This window comes from Cucumis melo, chromosome 1 (assembly GCF_025177605.1).
Source record: "Cucumis melo cultivar AY chromosome 1, USDA_Cmelo_AY_1.0, whole genome shotgun sequence".
Taxonomy (NCBI): domain Eukaryota; kingdom Viridiplantae; phylum Streptophyta; class Magnoliopsida; order Cucurbitales; family Cucurbitaceae; genus Cucumis; species Cucumis melo.
In genome coordinates, this window is record NC_066857.1 from 26965427 (window position 1) to 26987020 (window position 21594).

The 21594-nt window shown below is 33.4% G+C and overlaps 2 protein-coding genes across 2 annotated transcripts; one reads left to right on the forward strand and one right to left on the reverse strand.

The window, feature by feature from the left end:
• Nucleotides 1–6817: 6817 nt before the first annotated feature.
• Nucleotides 6818–13928, forward strand: LOC103497611 (probable xyloglucan glycosyltransferase 6). The gene is made up of 5 exons (XM_008459853.3): nt 6818–8065; nt 9182–9490; nt 10502–10792; nt 10872–10985; nt 12781–13928. The coding sequence occupies exons 1-5, from the start codon at nt 7331–7333 to the stop codon at nt 13414–13416; spliced, it is 2085 nt and encodes a 694-aa protein (XP_008458075.1). The 5' UTR covers nt 6818–7330; the 3' UTR covers nt 13417–13928.
• Nucleotides 13929–14788: 860 nt separating this feature from the next.
• LOC103497612 (peptidyl-prolyl cis-trans isomerase FKBP62-like) lies at nt 14789–19420 on the reverse strand. The gene is made up of 12 exons (XM_008459854.3): nt 18983–19420; nt 18751–18837; nt 17562–17822; nt 17394–17468; nt 17197–17277; nt 16927–17121; nt 16747–16839; nt 16493–16668; nt 16272–16394; nt 15633–15779; nt 15395–15522; nt 14789–15303 (listed from the first exon to the last, which is right to left on the reverse strand). The coding sequence occupies exons 1-12, from the start codon at nt 19161–19163 to the stop codon at nt 15189–15191; spliced, it is 1662 nt and encodes a 553-aa protein (XP_008458076.1). The 5' UTR covers nt 19164–19420; the 3' UTR covers nt 14789–15188.
• Between the last annotated feature and the right edge of the window lie 2174 nt (nt 19421–21594).

Sequence of the window (21594 nt, forward strand, 5' to 3'; positions counted from 1 at the left end):
TAAAAAGTTGTAAATTGCCTGTTAAATGATAGTATTGATGTTGAATTTTGTGATTCATGTCAGCTGAATAAAGCTCACAACTTTCCTTTTCCCAAATCTCAATTTCATGCTACTGCACCGTTTGATCTTGCCTATTCTAACTTATGGGGACCAGCCTTAGTATGCTCCTCTGATGGTTTTCGTTACTATGTTATGTTTGTTGATGACTACAATAGATATTCATGGATATACTCTCTTAAACAGAAAAGTGGTGCAATTGAAGCCTTTAATCATTTTGTTATATACATCAAAAATCAATTTAACAAAACCATTAAGGAGTTCCTATCAGATAATGGTAGGGAGTATAAAATGATACACCAAATATGCTCGAATATGGGAGTCATCAATCGATTTACTTGTTCCTATACTTCAACTCAAAATGAAAGGGTTAAAAGAAAACATGGACACTTGGTTGAAACTGTTCTCATCCTACTCGCTCAAGCAAATATTATGTTGAATTACTGGTGGGATGCTTTCTTAACAACTATTAGTCTTATTAATGGCATGCCTACAATCACCTAAAAGGTAAATCACCAATTGAGTTATCGTTCCATAAAAAGTTAAATTTTTCTGTCTTAAAAATATTTGGGTGTGAGTGTTTTCCATGTTTGAGGCCATATCAAACCAACAAATTCTAACATCACACTAAAAAATGTGTGTACCTAGGCCCAAGCTCACTCCATAAAGGATTTAAATGTTTGGCAAAATCTGGAAAAAATTTCATCTCCCACCACGTCACCTTTAATGACTTTGAATTTCCATTTGCAATGCTTTTTTCTTCGGTCCAAACCGTGAACCAACTCATTTCCCCATCTCTCTTTCGAATATTCAACCCACCATTCCTATCCTAATCTTTCCACCTAGCCTAACACCTTCAACCCAAGTTATTATTACCCATAGCCCAATTGTTGTCGCATGTCCAAACTCTTCCATCCAAGCCCAAGTAAATTTAAAATCCACTCCAACCGAATTTCATTCCAATTTCAATCCTAGCCCAACTGTCTTCCACGTACTTGCTAACCAGCCAAATCAATCCATCCCCATACCTACCCCTTACACTCAAATTTCTGATGCCTGTCTTCCTTCACCGTCAACCTCACCTTATCCAATATGTTTCTTTCCATTCGAAAATCAACTTTCTTCATCTAAGGAAAATTTTTCTTCCTCTTCTACACCTACTGATTCTTTCTCACCTCCAGATCTGTTGCCCCTCCCAAACCTGATTATTCCTTCACATCCCATGACTACTCGAGCCAAATCAAACATTTTCAAACCAAAAGCATGGATTCACTCCTCTTCTGTTAATTAGGCTCTTACTGAACTAACCAAGGTTCAGGATGCCATAGCCACACCTCAATGGCAACAAGCAATGGATGCTGATATAATGCTCTCATTAAGGCTCAAACATGGTCTTAAGTACCACCGACTTCATCTCAAAATATCATTGGTAGCAAGTGGGTATTTCGACAAAAACGAACATCTTGATGGGTCCATTCATCGCTATAAAGCTCGTATAGTTGCCAAGGGGTTTCACCAAAATCCTGGAGTGGACTTCTTTGGGACTTCCAGTCCTGTAATCAAAGCGTCTACAATTTATGTTGTTTTGAGTGTTGTGATATCCAAAGGATGATCTCTTCAGCAACTTGACTTCAACAATGCTTTCTTAAATGGTAAACTTGATGAAACAGTATTCATGACACAACCTCCGGGGTATGTGAACCCCTCCTATCCTAATTATATTTGTAAATTGAATAAGGCTATATGTGGCTTGAAACAAGCTCCTAGAGTGTGGAATGTTACTTTGACTCGGGCTTTATTAAATTGGGATTTTATCAATTCTCGTTCATACTCTTCTCTATTCATTTTTCGACGCCACAACTCTGTAATTTTGTTACTGGTTTATGATGCTGATGTGATAGTGACTAGAAATAATAACTCGTTGGTTTAAGAACTGATTACTTCTCAGGATAAACAATTTGCATTGAAAGATTTGTGTTATCTTAGTTATTTTCTGGGATTCCAGGTTAATTATTTGGATTCAGGTTTCATTTTAAATGAAGAGAAATATTTTACTAATCTTCTTCATAAGCTTCAACTACATGATTTGAAACTTGCCCCGTCACCCAATGTAGTGAGTGAAAACTTGTCGACTCTTGATGGAACTCCTCTCACAGATCCGTTCATTTATCAATATATAATTGGGGCTTTAAAATATCTTACTCACACTCAGCCATATTCGCTAATAGGTTGTGAAACCAGTTCTTCACTATCTTAGTGGCACACTGTCTTTTGGTCTTCTTTATAAACCTAGTAATGATCTCTCCGTTAATGCATATTCTGATGCTAATTGTGTTGGGTTCTATGTCCTAAAACTCGTAGATAATAATATAATCAATTAACCGTTATTAATAAAGTCCGAAAACAAGACTAGGACCAATAATAGAACCAAGAAAAGAAGAAGAATAGAAGAAATCAAGGTAGCAAGCTAAGTAGTCTAGATTTGAGGTTCCATCAAAGAAAAGAAGAAAAATTAGTATATTTTATAGAAAGATCATATTAAGCCTAAGCCCGTAGCCCAAACCACTCAATAGTAGCCGAGATGGGAAAGGGTCGATGTAATTGATCGAGACTGATCCATAAAATCAGAGGGTAGATCCACTTATTCAATATCTTGAAATCTCACGTAGCGGTAAGGATAGAATCACCAAGGGGTTGTTCGGAAACGAAGAAGACAGAAGTTCGCTCAATATAGGATGAAATAGCTATTCTATAAGGCTAGCTAGCTTTCCTCCCATAGGTATGAGGTATTTCAATAAGTGTTATTGATTTTATTATTAGTTTTGTCTTAATAACCCAAATCCAATAAGCTAACATCCTAAGTTGTTTGATGAGTCTTGAACAGTATGTAGAGACATACAGGGAACAATGTTTGAGGTCAACTTAAAAGGTCTATAGTATAAGGATATGGTTGGGTACCTTATCTTGGTAATACTATAATACGGCTCACTTTGTATTTGATACAAACGCAATAGTAACCATTAGATGTAACTCCGTTAACTAGTTAGGTTTCTATATGCTTAGGATGACCTAAGTAACTTAGTCTTAATTCTGAGTGCATTATGAAGTCCTGTTTGTGAGGGATTGTCCTTTGATATGTATAAGTGAGAGTGGCCAGATTGCTGACTCAATATGCTTATCATTTTAGGGACAAGATCGAGTGGGAAGCTGAGAACATAATCACACAAGATGGAATTCATTCATTTCCGACTAGGTAAGTAGATAAGTGTTCCCTTAAATTGTGTCTCTGGGACTTGAACAAATGGTCCTACCCTCTCTATGGCACGAGAGGGGTTTCTATTTAGTGGTTGGACCATAAACATGTTGTTCATTAGAGGAGCACTGATATTTAAGGACTCGAAGTAACTCAGGGGTAAAACGGTAATGACCCAACTAGTGTTATGAACACTTGTGGAGGACTAACTTATTTATGAACACTTGTGGAGGACTAACTTATTGGTATTGGTCCATATCCGTGGACACATAAATATATCTATAGTCTGAAGAGTTCAGTTGTGAGTCTTTAGTGGAATGTACACATAGTTAACGAATATTGATTAATGTGGCTAATGAGTTTAGCCAATTAATCTCATATCATTGTAACTTCTGATCTGTAGGTCTATTAGGTCCCCTTCTTAGCTCGTAAAGGGTAATGAGATTTAATTGTATTGGTTGTAATTTGAAATGTTCAAATTTACTTTAGGAGTTAATATAATGTATGGTGATACGTTATAATATAAAGTTTATATTTTAATTAAACTTTATTATATAAATTCAATTTTGGATATGATTCAAAATTAATTTATGAAAGAACAAAATATTTGAATAAGTTTAAATATGAATTAAATGTGAATTAGATTCATATTAAAACTATAGGTTAAAATTTAATGTGTATATGATATATTTTAAAACTATAGGTTATGAGAGAAATTTATATTTGAATATGATTCAAATTTGGATTAAATTAAATATAAGATATTTAATTTAGAAATTAATTAATTAGAGAATTAATTAATAGTTTAATTTAATTTGATTTAATTAAATTAAATTAAAACTATAGGTTATGCGAGAGATATTCATTTAAATATGATTTAAATGAAATATTAATTAAATATGATTTAATTAATTATTTAATCATTTAATTATTTATTTTAATTTAATATTAATTTATTAAATTAATAGGGAACGTGGGTGGTTTTCCCACGTTCCCATTTTTTCTCTCAACTTCCACTTCTTTCATCTGAAAAAGAGGAAATTTCAACATAACAAAACAGAAGAAGAGTTTTGTGTTTTTGCGTACGCTCCAATTCTCTTTGGAATAAGAAAACTCTCTCCCTCTCGCTCTCTTTGAAAATTTCCTCCTCCAATTTTGGTTCCCACAAACCAAATAACCCAGAGAATAGGAAGGTTTCCAAGTGGTGATGTGTCCAATTTGGAGTTTTGTAGATACAAAGACATCAACGATCGTAAGTTTCTTCCTTGTAATTCTCTGTAATTTATTTTTAGAAGCGTGCTTAGCCTAATAAGTAAATTAGATTTTGCCAATGTACAAGTATTTTTAGGTTCCAATTAGAATTGAGTTATGGTTCCGTAATACTTCCGTTGTGCACTGTGCAAGGGCTTTCATCCCTTCAAATTGGTCATCTAATATAGATGATCATAAATTTGTTGCTGCATATTGCGTCTTTATGGAGACAATTTAGTCTCGTGGTCCCCAAAGAAATAAATTGTCGTTGCCCGCTTTAGCACAGAATCTGAGTATCGTGCTCTTGTTCTAACTACATCTAAAATAATTTGGTTGAAACAACTTTTAGAGGAATTACATATATCGTTGCCCCAAAAACCAGTTTTGTTGTGTGACAATCTCAGTGTTGGTGCACTTGCAATAAATCTAGTGTTCCATGCTTGAACCAAACACATAGAAATTGATACTCATTTTATCAGAGATCAAGTTCTTCGTGGTGCTCTAGGTCAGGTACGTTCCCTTAGTTGACCAATTGGTTGATTGTTTGACAAAATCTCTTAACTCATTCACAGTTTCAAACTTTGTGCTCAAAACTCGGGGTGATAAATCTACCCTCTCGTTTGAGGGGGATGTTAGAGAAGAAAATAAAAATGACAAAGCAGCCACGTCATCAAGTCATGCCAAGCTGGAAGATGATTCAATGGGCAAATAAAGAATTCAATGATGTTATGATTTATTTACAGAGAGGTTATTTACAGCAAGGTTGTGTCAATCAAAAGTGACCACTTGTCCCCTCGCACAATTCCTACGCATTTACTTTATTTTTTTATTCATTTATCTTATTTCCCAAATCAAGAGATCACGATTGTGTATATAAATTCATTTAGGCTTCTGATAATCGTAGAAAATCAGAGGAAATGTTTTCCAAAAACAAATTATCTCACACCATAATTTTTCTCTTTCAGTGATTTGGAGGAGGGAAAGAAAGAAAGAGGAGTGGAAGAAAAGAAATAGGCTTATTGATTAAAACAAAATTTATGCAATAAAAAAGGATGGTTGAGTTTACATTAGTAAACCAAAAAATTGACTTAGGGAAGGAGAATGCTATTAGATACAAGCTTTGGGAGTAAATAATTAAGTATGAAAATTCATCCTCGAGTACAAACTTAATCAAATTTTAGGACTAAATAAGTAAGTAAGGGTTGTATGGACAATCTAATTTTATTTTATGTTTTTTAGATTCAAAATTTTCAATACATATGTGTTTGACACATCATTTAGTTTTTGTTTCTTAAAAAAATTATTTTTTGATTTAAATAGTGAAATTTTGAAAATAACATCTTTTTAATTAAAATATCTATAATGTAATGCATTATAAATTATATAAAATTACAAAATAATAATTTTACAAATTTATTTTAATATAAAAGATGTTCATAAATTAATCAACCAAAGTTGAAATTAAGTTAATATTTACTAGTAACTACAACTAGCTTTATAATTTATAAATATAACATCAAACAAATTTAAAATTTTTGTTTAAATTAGGATTCAGTTTCTGAAATAATTATCAAGTACATATCTCAAATCATGAAATCATGAAATGTAGCACCATTTTCATTTGTTTTCATTTTCTTTACCAAACAAACCTTAAATTTTAACAAAATATATGTTTTATAGACATAGTATTAATTTTTCATCGATATGGTAATATTTTCGTCGATATTTTTATGTTTTTATAGATTTAATATCGACAAAAAGATGGCATGATATTTCCAATATATCGTAGACAAATCCACGAAACATACAAAAAATAAAAATAAAAATAAACATTAAAACTTCCCTAAGAGTGGAAGTGGATATGTTAAGTTGTTCTCAAATCATAAAATGTTTATTTACTAAATTAAATATATTTTTAAAAAAAATCTTAAATATTTCCTTGAAAAATATCTATCAAAATTGACGACTTTTGTAAAATCAAAACTTCTATTTGATTGAACCTTGTTTGCAGGAAAATAATGAGATGCAAGGGAAGTAGAAGACACATTAGTTTAACTTTGTGATATCTTTTATTATTATTATTATTAAGGGGAACTTCGTGAGTTTAGAGATATGGTTATTAAAGGTTCAATTTGTGCATTAATTGAACTTAAAAATGGATACACACGAGGAAGAAGAAGACTATATTAACAATTGGAACTTAACAAAACTAAGTATAGAATTGAAGTACAACAACATAATAGTAATAAGAAAAGTGAGTGAGAAAAGACAGATGCGATACTCTCCTGTAAATGGAAAATTAGGAAGAAAAAATTGAAGCGTGGAAGATTGGAGTGACGACAAAGCATCAGATTAACCAATCCAACGCTTACAATGGCGCAATGGAGCGCGTGAAGAATCGTAAGGTCCATTTTCGAATCTCACAATCGCACATGCCTTGCCCTTTCTTCTCCTACATCCATCCATCGAAACCAAGAAAATTTTCACATTTCACTTTCCCATTACGAACAAACAACAACAGCAACCAACTGTAAAAGGAAAAAAAAAAAAACAAAGGGGGGAAGAATACCGAGTGTTTGTTTATGATTTCCCACTCTCATTCTTGCTATTTCTAGCGCAGCTTCCATTTCTGCTGCGATTTTTTCCATTTTCGTTTCTGGGTTTTGCTTAGCTTGATGATTTACTGATCCCCATTGATCAAAGAAGAGAATTTGAGATCTGGGTTGTTTGTTTTTGTTCATTTTTTTATCTTGATTACTGGGTTTCTGTATGTCTCGAACACCAAATTATGAGTTCCAAGAATGGTGGAACAAACAAAGAGAAAGGAACCATGATGAACACTTACTGGAAAAGTCTGACTATTTATCGACCTCACCTGCATTTCTCTCTGTTGAGATCCGGAGTTCTGGAAGTCCTGGAGATCGGATGGTTGATAAGGACCGGGCGAGGACGAGGAGTGCCCGTCAGATTTCTTGGGTTTGGTTGTTGAAATTCCAGCAGATCGCTGGTTCATTGGCTTCAATCACCAATGGGGTCGTTTATCTAATCCGCACTGCTAATCGTCGGATCTCATCGCCCGATTCTCCAGCTGATTCGGCATCGTCTCGGCTTTACAGGATTATCAAAGTGTTTTTGATTGTAGTGCTTCTATTGCTTGTTTTTGAGCTCGTGGCATACTTCAATGGCTGGCATTTCAGCCCCCCTTCTGTGAGTACCGCTTCTGCGGAGGTGCTTGGAATGATAGGGTTTCTCTATGCTAATTGGCTTCAGATTCGAGCAAATTACCTGGCTCCACCGTTGCAGTACTTGACCAATCTCTGCATTGTGTTGTTCCTGATCCAGTCAGTGGACCGTTTGCTTTTAATGTTCGGGTGTTTTTGGATCAAGTTCAGGCGATTGAAGCCCATAGCGGCATTTGAGTATTCTTCCTCGGACGAAAATGCTGCTAGTCCTGAGGATTATCCAATGGTATTGGTGCAGATTCCCATGTGCAATGAGAGGGAGGTAAGAAGATGTAGGTGTTTCTTGACCCCTCTTTAACTCCATTTGCTGTGTTATTGTTGCATTGCAAGTGTTTTTATATTTGACAATGTTGATTTGGTTTTGTGATAATTCACGGCTGTGGTTACGAAATTAATTTTCTAGGAGTTGTTATATGAATCCATTAATCAGTGCTCAACGGTGTTTGGATGATTCATGCGTTACCTCCTCTTGAATTTAGTATAGTCTCTGTCCACAAGGTAGGTTATTTCTTAAATATACTATTTCATAAAGATCGTTACAACTATGCTGCTTTCAAGTGAAGAATCGTGCTGGAGAAAAAGGCAAGAATCAAATGGATCTATGAGTGGGGATCTTACTTCTAGTTTGAATTGAATGGAAAACACCTATTGGATAGAATCCTTGTTTTCTCCTTGTAATTTCATTCTATCAATGAAATTATTCAATTCCATCTTACTTGTTTATTGTTTAGAGTGTGCCACGTTCATCTTTCTTTCAGGTAATGAAGAGTCTTTCTAGTCATTTGAATAGTTCCCTTTTTTGTTTGAAGAGGTGTCAGGTCTCAAAAGGATAAGCCAAGTGTTCTACCTGGGATAAATTGTGGTGTTGAAGTTGGTTGGCTGAGTAACTCATTGGATTGTTTTCTCCTGATGTTTTTTTTTTTACTCACAACTCCACAATCCATCAGATTCAAAGATGTCAATTTCATCAACTTTATTGATTTTAATCGTTGTCATAAAAAAATAATTTCTGAACTTGTCATAAAGAAAGTAAGAAAGCTCCTCTCTAGATTCTCTTGCTGGATAGAATAGGAGGAGTTTTTAAAATGTTTATAAAAGATATAGGATTCTATTGTTTTTGCTATTTTCATTGGTGTTCTAGTCTGAAAGTCAATCGCTTCTCTTCTATGAAATATATGTCACTATGATATGTATATATATATAAGATATAACAAAATACCACTTTGGATTATCTGCTAGTAAACTTATTGCTTGTACATTTTACTTCTTGCATATTCCATTTTGACTCTTTTAGGCATACTTTTTCTTAAGTTTCTTCTGCTCTTTCATGTGACCTCTTTACAAGTTTTCATACTTACGCTCACTGATGGGTGAACAGGTTTATCAACAATCTATCGCAGCTGTATGTATCCAAGACTGGCCAAAGGATAAAATGCTTGTACAGGTTTTAGATGATTCTGATGAGCTAGATGTTCAACAACTTATCAAGGCTGAAGTACAAAAATGGCAACAGAGAGGTGTCCGTATATTGTATAGACACCGTCTCATACGTACAGGCTACAAGGCAGGGAATCTCAAATCTGCAATGGGGTGTGATTATGTAAAAGACTATGAGTTTGTGGCAATCTTTGATGCAGATTTTCAGCCAGGACCAGACTTTTTAAAGAAAACTATTCCACATTTTAAGGTAATTGAATTGAGTTATTCTGTGTTAAGTTGCAAGATGTATATTTTCGTCACATTTACTCTCTTTGATGTAGAGAAAAGTCTCAGAGTTTATAAATTTTCCAGCTTATATGCGTTAAGTTATTATGTTTGATATAGTCCCTGGAGTCGTTGCATGCCTCACCATTTTTTTGGGGAAGACTGTATGACTTATTTTTTCCACTCCGATTAGTTAAAACTGTTATTTGATTCTGAAAAAGAAACCCTACTTTTCACGCTCAAGGAAGATGTGCCATTTTTGGTTTTTCAATCACTCAAAATCATTCCAGTTCTACTGTAATGAATTTTTTAAACCACTCAATCATTCACTCACTCAACTAGAGAAGAAACCTCTTACAGATAGCTTGACTCGAAGCTTAAATCTAATAAAACAATTTGCATAATTTTTTGGTTTTCTTGATTTCTGACTTCCACACATACAACAGGTATATACAACTTCAGTTCGTTAAATAAAAAGGCCTCACAGTCAGTTTCCTGTCTCTCTTATCACCACGACACCAGTAAATGAGCAGGGTATATATATAACATCCATGGCCTAGTGATCCAAAACCTTGCATATAATTACTCCAGGCAGCTAGTACATCGTGTCGTTAAATTATTTGTCCATGAGTTTATCCTGTTTGTCAATGTTATTTAACTTTCTCGAGCCTTTCATAGAAGTTCAAGTAGATATTGTTTTTAGGTCTTCGGGAGAAAGTTGTTTTTCTTCCTACTTAATCAGGATTCTTAAACGTACTGGGCTAGGCCCTAGACTTAGACAAATTAGGTTTGGGTATCAAGTTATTCTATTTTGGGTGGAAGTCGCTGTTATTCCTCACCCTTCCTTCCTCCCTATTTCTGAAATTCCCTTTTTTAGTTCTATTCTACTAAATGGTGACTTCAGAGCATATGAATATCCACTTGATTTGTTGCTTCCTTTTCACACTACGTGATTTCCATATGGCATTGAACCTTTTTTTTTTCTTTTTCATAGGGGAATGATGAACTTGCATTGGTCCAAACAAGGTGGTCATTTGTGAACAAGGACGAAAACTTGCTCACAAGATTGCAGAACATTAATTTGTCCTTCCATTTTGAGGTTGAGCAGCAAGTAAATGGCATGTTTATCAACTTTTTTGGTTTCAATGGAACTGCTGGAGTCTGGAGAATCAAAGCTTTGGAAGAATGTGGGGGCTGGTTGGAAAGAACCACTGTCGAGGACATGGATGTTGCAGTTCGCGCCCATCTTTGTGGCTGGAAGTTTATATATCTAAATGATGTGAAGGTTTGTGGTCGTTGTTCTTCATTGGGATTTTGTTGCAAAGTTGTCGATGACGGTATTTTCTAACTGTTAAAATTTTCAGTGCCTTTGTGAACTTCCAGAATCATATGAAGCGTACAAGAAACAACAACACCGCTGGCATTCAGGCCCTATGCAGTTATTTCGTTTGTGCTTCTCTGACATACTCAAATCAAAGGTACGAACTTACTTGTTAGTAATTTTGCATGCCAAGTATCTTTTTCCCTTGAAAGATTTAATGTGAGCTAAAAAAGTAAGAAGGGTAAGATAGGGTGATAGGTACATAGTCATATATTGTAGGCCAAAAGTGAAAATTCCTGATATTATTTCTGCAGAAAATAAGTGAATTGTTTTGTAATTGAAAGAAAAGAACTAAATAGAACTTGAAATTGGAGTATTTGTCATGAAATTTTTAAAAGTTGAGTTGATTTTTCAGCAAAACGGTTATTTGCTATTTATTTGTTTATTTATTGTTATTATCGGAATAAGAAACAACTCTTTTAGTATAATGAAAAGGGAAAAGAAATTCCGGATACAATCTTCTAAAGGGAGTGAAAAAGAAAAAATCATTCAAATAAATTATCTGATTCTGAAATCCATTCATCCTTCAGACTTCTTCAAGAAACTAATCTTCGTTGATCTATTTCAAGCATTTAAAAAGCACACAAGTGCCTTGTATGCTTCAATGTAACACATATCAATTCAAATTTGTGTCTTGCCTATGATGTGGACAAGCTGATGAGCTTTTCTGGCACCCAAACCATGCAAAGTCTCCCTTTCAATTATATTTTATGAGAATATGAAAGCAGTACCAAATAGAGCTTGAGGATATATTTGAGCAGTCAAGCTCAAAAAACTTTCCCCTCGTCTGTTGTATGTTGAAGAATCAGAAGAGAAAGATAATGATGAAGTTCCAAATCTTGTGTTCTAAAACAATGTTCTTCATTAACAATATTTATGGGCCCACTCACTCTTCGACCACGGGTTCTCTTCTGGACTACAACCTTTAAAACACATTGGACACTTCTATATTGAGAATCTTGAACTCAACCTCGTACTTACTGGATTTATAGCCGGTTTTGTAGTTTATCTTTTAGACAAATGAGCCAACCCACGGTGTTTGCCCTTCTTAAATATTATTAAAAGCATTTGAACAGATGTTACTATTTTGTCTAGAAGGATAACTCCTGTTTCTCAGGAGCTCAATATCTGTGAACTGTTGGAAACACGCCAGATATATTAGGCAACTTAGGCGAAATATGTTGGACAACTTCCTTCTTTTTTTTCTTCTTTTCCTTCTTTGGTGGTGGGGGTGGGGCAAGGGAAATGGTGAGCGGTGTTTCTTTTCTTTTTCCCTTTTTTATTTTTGTTATTTTAATGAATCGGAGACGGAGAGAATCAGCAGTGTTTCTTTTCTTTCAATGAATGTTATAGGGAGGTTTTTTTTTTTTTTCTTTCACAGTGATGATGACCATAAATATATAAAAAAATTTCACATGCCTCTTTTCTGCTGCTTTAGACAATATAGCTCATTGGGGATTGCTTCTTTCATTAAAATATTAATGATCCCGAGGAAAAACGAAAGTGGTCATCTTGCCATTTTCATTGGGCAACGATTTTTAGAACCAAACTTTTATGTCCAGTGTCAAAACAAGACCAATTAAATAATGCCAAAATCTTGCCTTTTTTTCTTCATTTGGAAGGGGGTTGAGAGATCTTTGAATGAGATGTGGTCCTTAGTTACATTCTTTTGCACAAAAAAAAAAAGGTTTCTAAGATTTTTATGACGTAGACAGTGTCTTATTAGTCATCATTTTTCGTTATATACTTTCATTCAACAGTTCTCTCTCTCACATAAAATTCATTTCAATTTAATGCATCTGCTATTACATATGTCATTTACATTTTGTTTGCAAGTTTCACATGCTTAGTTTGATGCTTGCAACTTACTAACACTTGATTTTACGTTCCAGGTGAGTTGGAAGAAGAAAGCTAATTTGATTTTTCTTTTCTTCCTCTTGCGAAAGCTTGTCCTTCCCTTCTATTCCTTTACCTTGTTCTGCATAATTCTCCCCCTCACCATGTTCCTTCCAGAAGCTCATCTACCAGCTTGGGTTGTTTGCTATGTTCCCGGAATCATGTCCATCCTAAATATTCTTCCCGCACCACGATCGTTCCCATTTCTAGTCCCCTATCTTCTATTTGAAAACACCATGTCTGTTACCAAATTCAATGCCATGATATCAGGGTTATTCCGATTTGGAAGTTCATACGAATGGATCGTAACGAAAAAACTAGGAAGATCATCTGAAAACAATCTTGTTGCTTTCGAAAAAGAACTAGAACCTCTAGTTGAGGGTACAAGTCTTCATCGATCTTCATCAGAATCCGGCCTTCAGGAACTGACCAAGCTCGAGATATCGAAAAAAGCAGGGAAACACAAAAGAAATCGTCTGTATAGGAAGGAATTGGCTCTTGCATTCATTTTGTTAACCGCCTCAGCAAGAAGTCTCTTATCTGCTCAAGGAATTCACTTCTACTTCCTATTATTTCAAGGTATCACTTTTCTAGTTGTTGGACTCGATTTAATCGGAGAGCAGGTCAGTTAACTCATGCTGTTACGATTTTTGGAGTTAGTTCTAAACGAAATAACCCGAGAAGCAGACGGGTTACTTACCGGTCATCTGTGGCTTACTTACAAATCAAATCTTTTTGCAATGTGATGATATTAGAGCAAAACCATAGTAGTTCAGTTAGTGTTCATAATCTCGTTCGCTCTCGATTGAGGCTGCAGATCACTTCTTGCTTGTGTATTTGAGATCGATTGGCTTCTAATTGTGGAACTGTTATGTTGTAGTTTTGATCAATTAAAGTAGAGCAAAGGATGTGAGATGTTAAAGTTATAGAAAGAAAAGAAAAAGGACCATGAAATTGTTTGGGGGAAGATTGTGATAAAATAGAGAATTGTATACTTGCAGGTGCTAAGAGCAGGAAATTCTGAGATTATTGGAACCTTTTATTCTTTATTTTTGTTAAACTGATGATTTATGTACCATGAACATATATTTCATTGTATGTTAAAATTCAATGGTGCTTTGAAACTTTAATTATTTATGACAAAGAGGAAGGTTGTCATTTCTCCCAACTTATTATTTGCTTATGCCCATCTAAGATGGATAATTGAGTGGATTGTTGATAATGATATCAATTTTTAAAATTAAGCTTATTTCTTTTTATTGTTCGAAAGTGAGCTAAGCATTACACATTAAAGCTTTATATTAAAAAGAAAAATAAGAACAAAACAAAATAGTAGATTCTGTTTGATGGTTATTTCTACTTTTCTTCCTCATTTTGGTTCTTGACCTTTTTTGAGAGAATGATATATTTGATAACTATTTTTTCTTGTTTAATTTTCTTTTATTTTTGGCTGAAAATTTTATTTCGTGGTTTCATAATATATTCCTGTAGAAAAGAAAGTCAAAACTTTTGTCCAACTGAATGTTAAGTATATTCCTATTTTTAATTGAAGCCCATCACTGATACCACAAAGGTCTATTTAATGATGGATTTCTATCAAAATATTTATCTTTATTTATAATTATATATGTTAGTGATATATCATATCAATAAAAAATCATATTATTTTATTTTATTCGCAGTTGATGATTTCTTGCATCTTCATTTTCATCCTTTCTCGATGCATACTTCAAATATATTCTCATCCACTCCAGGAAACTCACCACTGGAATCTTGAACTGGTTGATTATCATCTTTAAGCGCACTGGACAATTTTTCTTATTTTTTAACACATTATGTGGCTTCACTCTCCGTCGGTCTTACAACTTCATATTGTAGGTCTAATGATTGTTTCCTTAGGTAAAACATATTGTAAGACTTCTACTAGTATTTTTATGAGAATCATGTTACAACATTCTAATATAGCCTACCATATGAATATTCACAAAGTACTGATATGGAAAATTTTTGTAGAAAGATTCAAGACCCTTTTTTTCCCTCAACAAGGACAATGGAATATGAAGTGGATCCAAGACATATTTGAATACAGTTTCCTTTAATGACTGGCTTCCTCAAATGGCCAATTCGCAAATTGGTCTAATGGCATGTCTAAGTCTAAAAAGTGATGGAGTTAGCCAACTTAATTATAATAAAAATGGTGTTATGATCTCACTTAGAAACCAGAAGGAACCATTCACTGATTTTAGTTCATAACTCTAAAACCTCACAACTAACTACTGTGAGATACAAGGAAAACCACTCTACTTCCCTCAAACCAAACTGAGAATCGAACTCGCAGGCCTAGCAGTGACAGGCTGCCTCGTGTATGAAATGCTGCCACTGCTTCTTCTGGTTACTCCTTGTATTAAGCAGATTCTACTTTCTTCATTTTGGCAAACATGTTACCGTAAAACTTGGCATCCTTTTTATTGTATTCCTTCACCTTCTCCTTCAGAGTTTTGTATTCCAATTTCACATCCCTGATGTTATCAACAATATCAATTGAATAAGAAGAGAAGAACCTACAAGCAACTGAATATTGAGCATTGAATAAAAGGAGGAAACTCATACCTGTTATTTGGATCTATATCAAGAGCCTTCTTTATGTCAAATTCAGCCAAGTCCAAATCAGCTAGTTGGATATATGCTTGAGCCCTTCTGTAGAGAGCCTTAACGTTCGAACTCTCAAGTTCCAGCACCTGCAGCAGTTTGAAGGAGGTTAGATAGACTGTTTTATCCAGAATTCGCTTGGAAGAAATGTCAAAAACAGAAGCCCCTATCAGCTTCTACGCATCTCAGTCTCACCCACCTTGGTGCACAATTTCTCTGCCTCGTTGTACAACTTTAGCTTCAATTTACATGCTGCATTGTTCAAATTGCATGCAACTTTCAATGCCTTCGCCTGTTTTTTCTCTTCTTCGCTAAATGAAGAATCGTATTCAATGAACTTCACAGCCTGCCCAAAAACATGAGCATGTAAACAGTTAACAAGAGTCATTCCATCCAAAAAGGAACTCATATTGTATTCTCTTTACATAAATTTTGTATTGCAACAAACGGAGAGATGAACAACCCTGAGCCTACTCAATATTCACGTTTTAATACAATTGTTCTATATCTTGTACAAGTAAAAATGTCCTAGAAATACCAAAAATCCTGAAATATTGTTTGCAACCACAATCGTGCGCACTAACCAAAAGGAACAATTGCAACCTCCAATCCATTACGGATGCAAAATAAAATAATTATGCAGGTTTTATTATCAACAAAATCCTGAAGCAGAAGTAGTATTATTGATACCAAATAGCAAACTACTCTCCATCCTACATCAACAAATGTTTGAAAATAAATTAAACTGTAAAAATGAATGATACACTAAATATAAGGTGCATAAGAAGAAACTTATGGCAAATATGGAAGTGTCTGAAGTTGTAAGTAGAATAATCACCTTTTCATATCTCTTGGAAGCTCTAGCAAATTTTCCAGACTTAAACAACACGTTTCCTTCTTCCTTCTTTTTACCAGCAGCTTCAATCTTTTCCTGGTTATTCATTTCCCATGACTCTTTCTCCTGACAAATTAAAAATGAGAATAATGATGACATACATATAAGACATGAAAGATGAATAAGAAAGTTGAGTTCACACATTTGCACAACAAAGTACAAACCTTATCAAAAGCCACCAGCTCAACCTCGTAATACACAGTTGAGTTTGGAGGAACTACAGCTAAATCCTGTTGTGACTCAGACGAACCAAAAGCATACTCTGGTGCTATTGTCAGCAGGGCTATCTCACCTTTCTTCATAGTCACCACAGCTTTGTCGAGGCCATCAATCACTTGTTCTACATTTCCCAGAAGTAAAAATATTCAGAGAAAGACCATCAAATTAAAAAGAATACAGCACCATATCCCACACATACCTTCATCTGTTTTGAACTCAAACGGCTCTTCACCATCATCGTGTCCCTTCCTCAAGAATATCTTGCCATCTCCCAACTTCCCAATCAATTTCACTGCAATTCACTTGTAGAGTTAGAATTCTGAAATGAAGCAAGAGGTGTAAGCTTACACAAGTCAATTCTGTTTTACTTAAAACCAACCTTTGACAATAGCTCCATCATTTGGCTTCTCATAACCTTCTCCTTCTTTCAGAATTTTCTTGATGACCTTCTTGTCAGGGGTAACTTCTGAAACAGTCTTCCAAGATACCAACTCTAAAGTAATATCGAGAGATGCATTTGGTGGAACTGCACCTTCATTGCCACAGGCAGATTTACCTTTCTCCCCAAACCCATCTACAACAACAAAAAGAAGAATGTAAGAGACAATTTAATCAACCTCAACTTGAGGAGCCTCCATAAAAGACTTACATTGTGGCTTCACCGTGAGGAGTGCCTTTTCACCTAACTTCATGGTTTTGACAGCCTTCGCAAGTGCAGGGCAAAAGTAACCTGTTTTGAGATGTGCATTACTTGAGATTCACATAAAACCAAGGTCTGACAAAGACGTCTTTTTCCAATCAAAGTCAACATCTTTCCTCAATCAAAGTCAAGGGAACAATAATTACCATCCGCAACAGTGAATTCCACTCCATCAGCTTTTGCAACAAGTGTTCCATCTTCTAGCTTAGCTTCAAAATTAACTGTAGCAACATGACATGAAAAGAACCCGATATAAAACAAGAAAATTGGCAAGATAAATAATATCCACAGAACAGTTTAGCATCTGTACTTGCCTAGCACTTCATCAAGGTCCTTTGGATTATCCCACTTGTCCCCTTCAGTTAGAATCTTCTTGAATATTCCTCCGTCCTTACATATGTCCTTAACGCTTGTCCAAGATAGTAACTCAACATCGAACTGCAATGTCGCACTAGGAGGAATGGTTGGCGGGGAGCCAGATTCACCATATGCCAGATCAGGAGGAATGGTAAAAAGAGCTTTTTCATTTTTCTTCATTGTTTTGATACCCAAATCCCATCCTTTGATCACTTGTCCTGCACCAAAAAGGAAAGAAAAAAAAGGTAAGATGACATAGATGAACATTCAAGGATGGAAGCATCTCAGCCAGAAACCAAAAGGCCTGCCCAAGATAGGAATGCTAGTAATGAATGACCTCTCAAAGAAAAATAAAAGAAAATAGATTCCCTGGAGATATCATTGAATAAATTGTAACTCAAACTAAAGAATTGGACGAAAGCAAAACAAAGAGCCGCAGAAGTTTCTCAATGTAGCAATAAGTATTCCCCCAATAAAGAATTTTTGAGAAAACGAAAGCATAAACAGAAATAGTAAAAATAATAATGTCAAAGAATATGGCCATCTTTCAGGTGCTTGTTCTTAATCAGAACTAACCGAACCATGCCAAAGTACCACTAAACAACAAAAGGATTTTTTTTCCCCTTTTGTATGTGAACTTCATAACTGGTCATATATAGACCAAACTAGAAGCCCAGGTAACCATTGTTCAATTGCAGAGCTAAAATTTATTAAATAACTCAAGCATTCAAACAACTAACAATTGAATGATAGATATCCTGAATTCGAAAAGCTGTACAATAAAACCTTATAAGACATACTGTTCTATACAAACAACGGAGCATTAACACTGTCTGCGCCTCTCACAAATGATTGCTCAGTAACTTTTACTTATCAAAAAAATAAAATAGTAACTTTCAACCAATAAATCCAATTCAGTCTCATGAGAGAGTGAATGATATATTAAACCAAACTCCCATTACAGTATTCATTATATCACACGAAATGGCCAACATACCACGAAACAGCAGCAATGTACTTCAATTCCCGTTAAAATTAGCTTAATTACCAACAAATAAATGAAACATCTCAATAAGTCAATCACACATCCAAACCAAAAAAAAGAATAATAATAATAACAATAACAATAAATAAAGTTCTCCTAACCTTGACCAAGAGTGAACTTGAACGGGGTTCCACGATCGCGGCTAGAATCAAACTGAGTACCATCAAGCAAAGTCCCAGTATAGTGAACTACATTACAAACAAACAGAACATCCCAAAAACTCAGAACAAAAAAAAATATATCTTTTTAAAAAAAAAAAAAAAAAAAGAACCCACGTCTAATTTGAGCTTGAGAAACCGAAATTCGAGTAGCAGCTTGTAGCGGGTGACATACCTTCAACCTCATCGCCATTTTCCGGAGTAACCCATCCTTCACCTTCCTTAAGAAGCTTCTTTTTCAAGCCTTGACTTCCAATCTCTTTCTCCTCACCGACCTTGAGAGCAACGGTTTCATCGGGAAGATCCAAGTCGTCGGCCATGTCAGGGGCGGCAGGGATATCAAAATCTTCATCCATGAGGGGTAGATTAAGAGGAAGAAAGTGATGAAATGGAGGGGTGAGAATAGAGGAAGGAATGAGTGAGGGAAAGTTGGAGAAATGGAAAGGATTATTAGGGAAGAAGAGAAAGGAAGGGTTGTTCTAGAGAGTTCTACAAAGTGAGGGTTTTTAGAGATTTAAGATTGAATCATTTCATTAAATCAAGTAAATGAAAAAAGTGTGAGATTAAATTAGGGAATGGTGAGGATGGTTCTAGAAACAGAGAGTCAAAAAGAAAAAAACATTACACAAAACAAAGTTTTTAAACATTATTCTATACCTTATACCTTATACCTTTTTCCTTTGCCTTTGTTTAGGTTGGTTATTTTTATTTAGATATTTTCATTACACTTTTCATTTTGGCTTCTTTTTTTTTTGTCTTTCAAACTCTAAAATTGACCCTTTTAAATATTTATAAAATAAAACAAAAATAATCAAAATAAATTGTCGTTATTTAAAAATATATCGATCAAAATAAACATGTTGAAAGTAAACGGAGCATAATAGATATAGTAAAAGTATAGAAACATATTGATTAAAATAGTATTTATATATTTATTAAAAATAAATAAAAGTTCAAGTATATCTTGAGAGTACATTTCCCTATCATCTTTTTGTTGAGTGAATTTCAATTTTCATTCTAGTAATATGTGACCTATGATTCTAGGCATATCTTACGTGTTCTAAGTCCTAATTCATTATTAATATATTAGATTAACATCATAGTGTATTGCTCTAGTAACTTATTATAAAAAAAATAAAAAATAGTTTATAATTTGTAGCTTTTTTCACCATAATTATTATGTTTTAAGTTATAACCACCCAGAGATACTATCCTACTACACTAAACAAAATATAATCTTAACCAAAGTGTTTGGAAATGAATAGTTGGAATAATCCTCCAACAATTTCTAACACTTTTGGAATAATCCTCCAACAATTTCTAACACTTTAAATCACTCCTTAAAAATAAATTACAATATTAATTCTTAAATTTTGGTATTTATATTTGTTTATTCTTAATTTAACAAAAGTTTATAATAAACTTTTATCCTCTCAATCCAGGTGCACAGAGGAAGGTAAAGAGAGTGAATGAGATCAAAGGAAAATTGATTGATTAAAAGTATGTGAGTAGAAAAATGCATTCTTTTTATAAAAGATACTAAAAAATTTCTACGACGTCTATAATTAGAACAAAGGCACCAACAAATTTCTCATAGAATTTAAAATTTTATTATATTTTGATTCATCTTGTTATATTTTAAAATATCTATTAAAATTATTTATTTTTGTTTATGAAAATTAAGAGGTCGTTTAGCTCAAAGGTTATTTTTATTAGGTTAGGCTATGGTAATCCAACCCTTATTTAAGGAAGGGTTATTATAACCCTTTTTAAGGGTTATTATAATCTATTTTCTCTTTCTCTCCTTCTTTTTAAATCCTATTCAACTCTTCGTAACCCTACCTCTTCAATTCTCCTAGTTTTACTATTTTATCTCTTTTTTAAATTTCTCTTTTATTTATCAAATATCATTTGTTTTTAATTAATTTAATGATCTTAAAAAAAGTATTGTTTTTAATTTATTTTATTTAAGAAATTAATTTTAATTAAGTATTAATTGAGATTAGTTTAGTCTTCGTACTTAACTTTTTTATTTTTTAAAATTTTATTATTTCATATCTTTTATTTTTTTTTCACATTTTCAAATATTTTATTTTAAAACTAATCTATTTATATCTAAACTATTTCCGATAAATTTAGGTTAAATAAATTTTTTAAAAAACGAATTTGATTAAATTTATATAAAAAAATAAAATCAAATAATTTAATATTAAATTAAATAACTTTTGAATCCTCAAATAATCTAAAAAAGTTGTATAACAAATATTTTAAGAATTATTTAAACTTTAGATGTATTAAGACTTTCTTTCAAAAAATTCAATTTAATGGCAAGTTTTGATTTAAAATTTATTTTAATTAAATTTTGAATCTAAAATTTTTACCAAATTATGATCTTGCTTTTTCAAAATGTAGTCTTTTTTCTTTCTTATTCCTTATTTTTATATCTTCATTAATTCACTATAATTTTTATTTTAAAAGAAAAATAAATAATTTATTCAATCATAACCATTACTTTGAAAAAATTAAGATTTCAAGTTATATTTAAGGAAATTAAAGCAAATTGTTTTAGAAGAACTATAACGATTTGATAAATTGAATATACGAAAATTGTGTACTTGATTTAGAATATGAATTTAAAAAAAAAAATTACTATCAAGTAACGATTACTTAAACAAGATTTGACAAATTATTTTATGAAAACTAAGAAGATTTAGTAAATTAAATATACAAAATTTGTATACTGAAATTAGAATAAGAATGTTTACAAAAATTAATAATTGATTCATA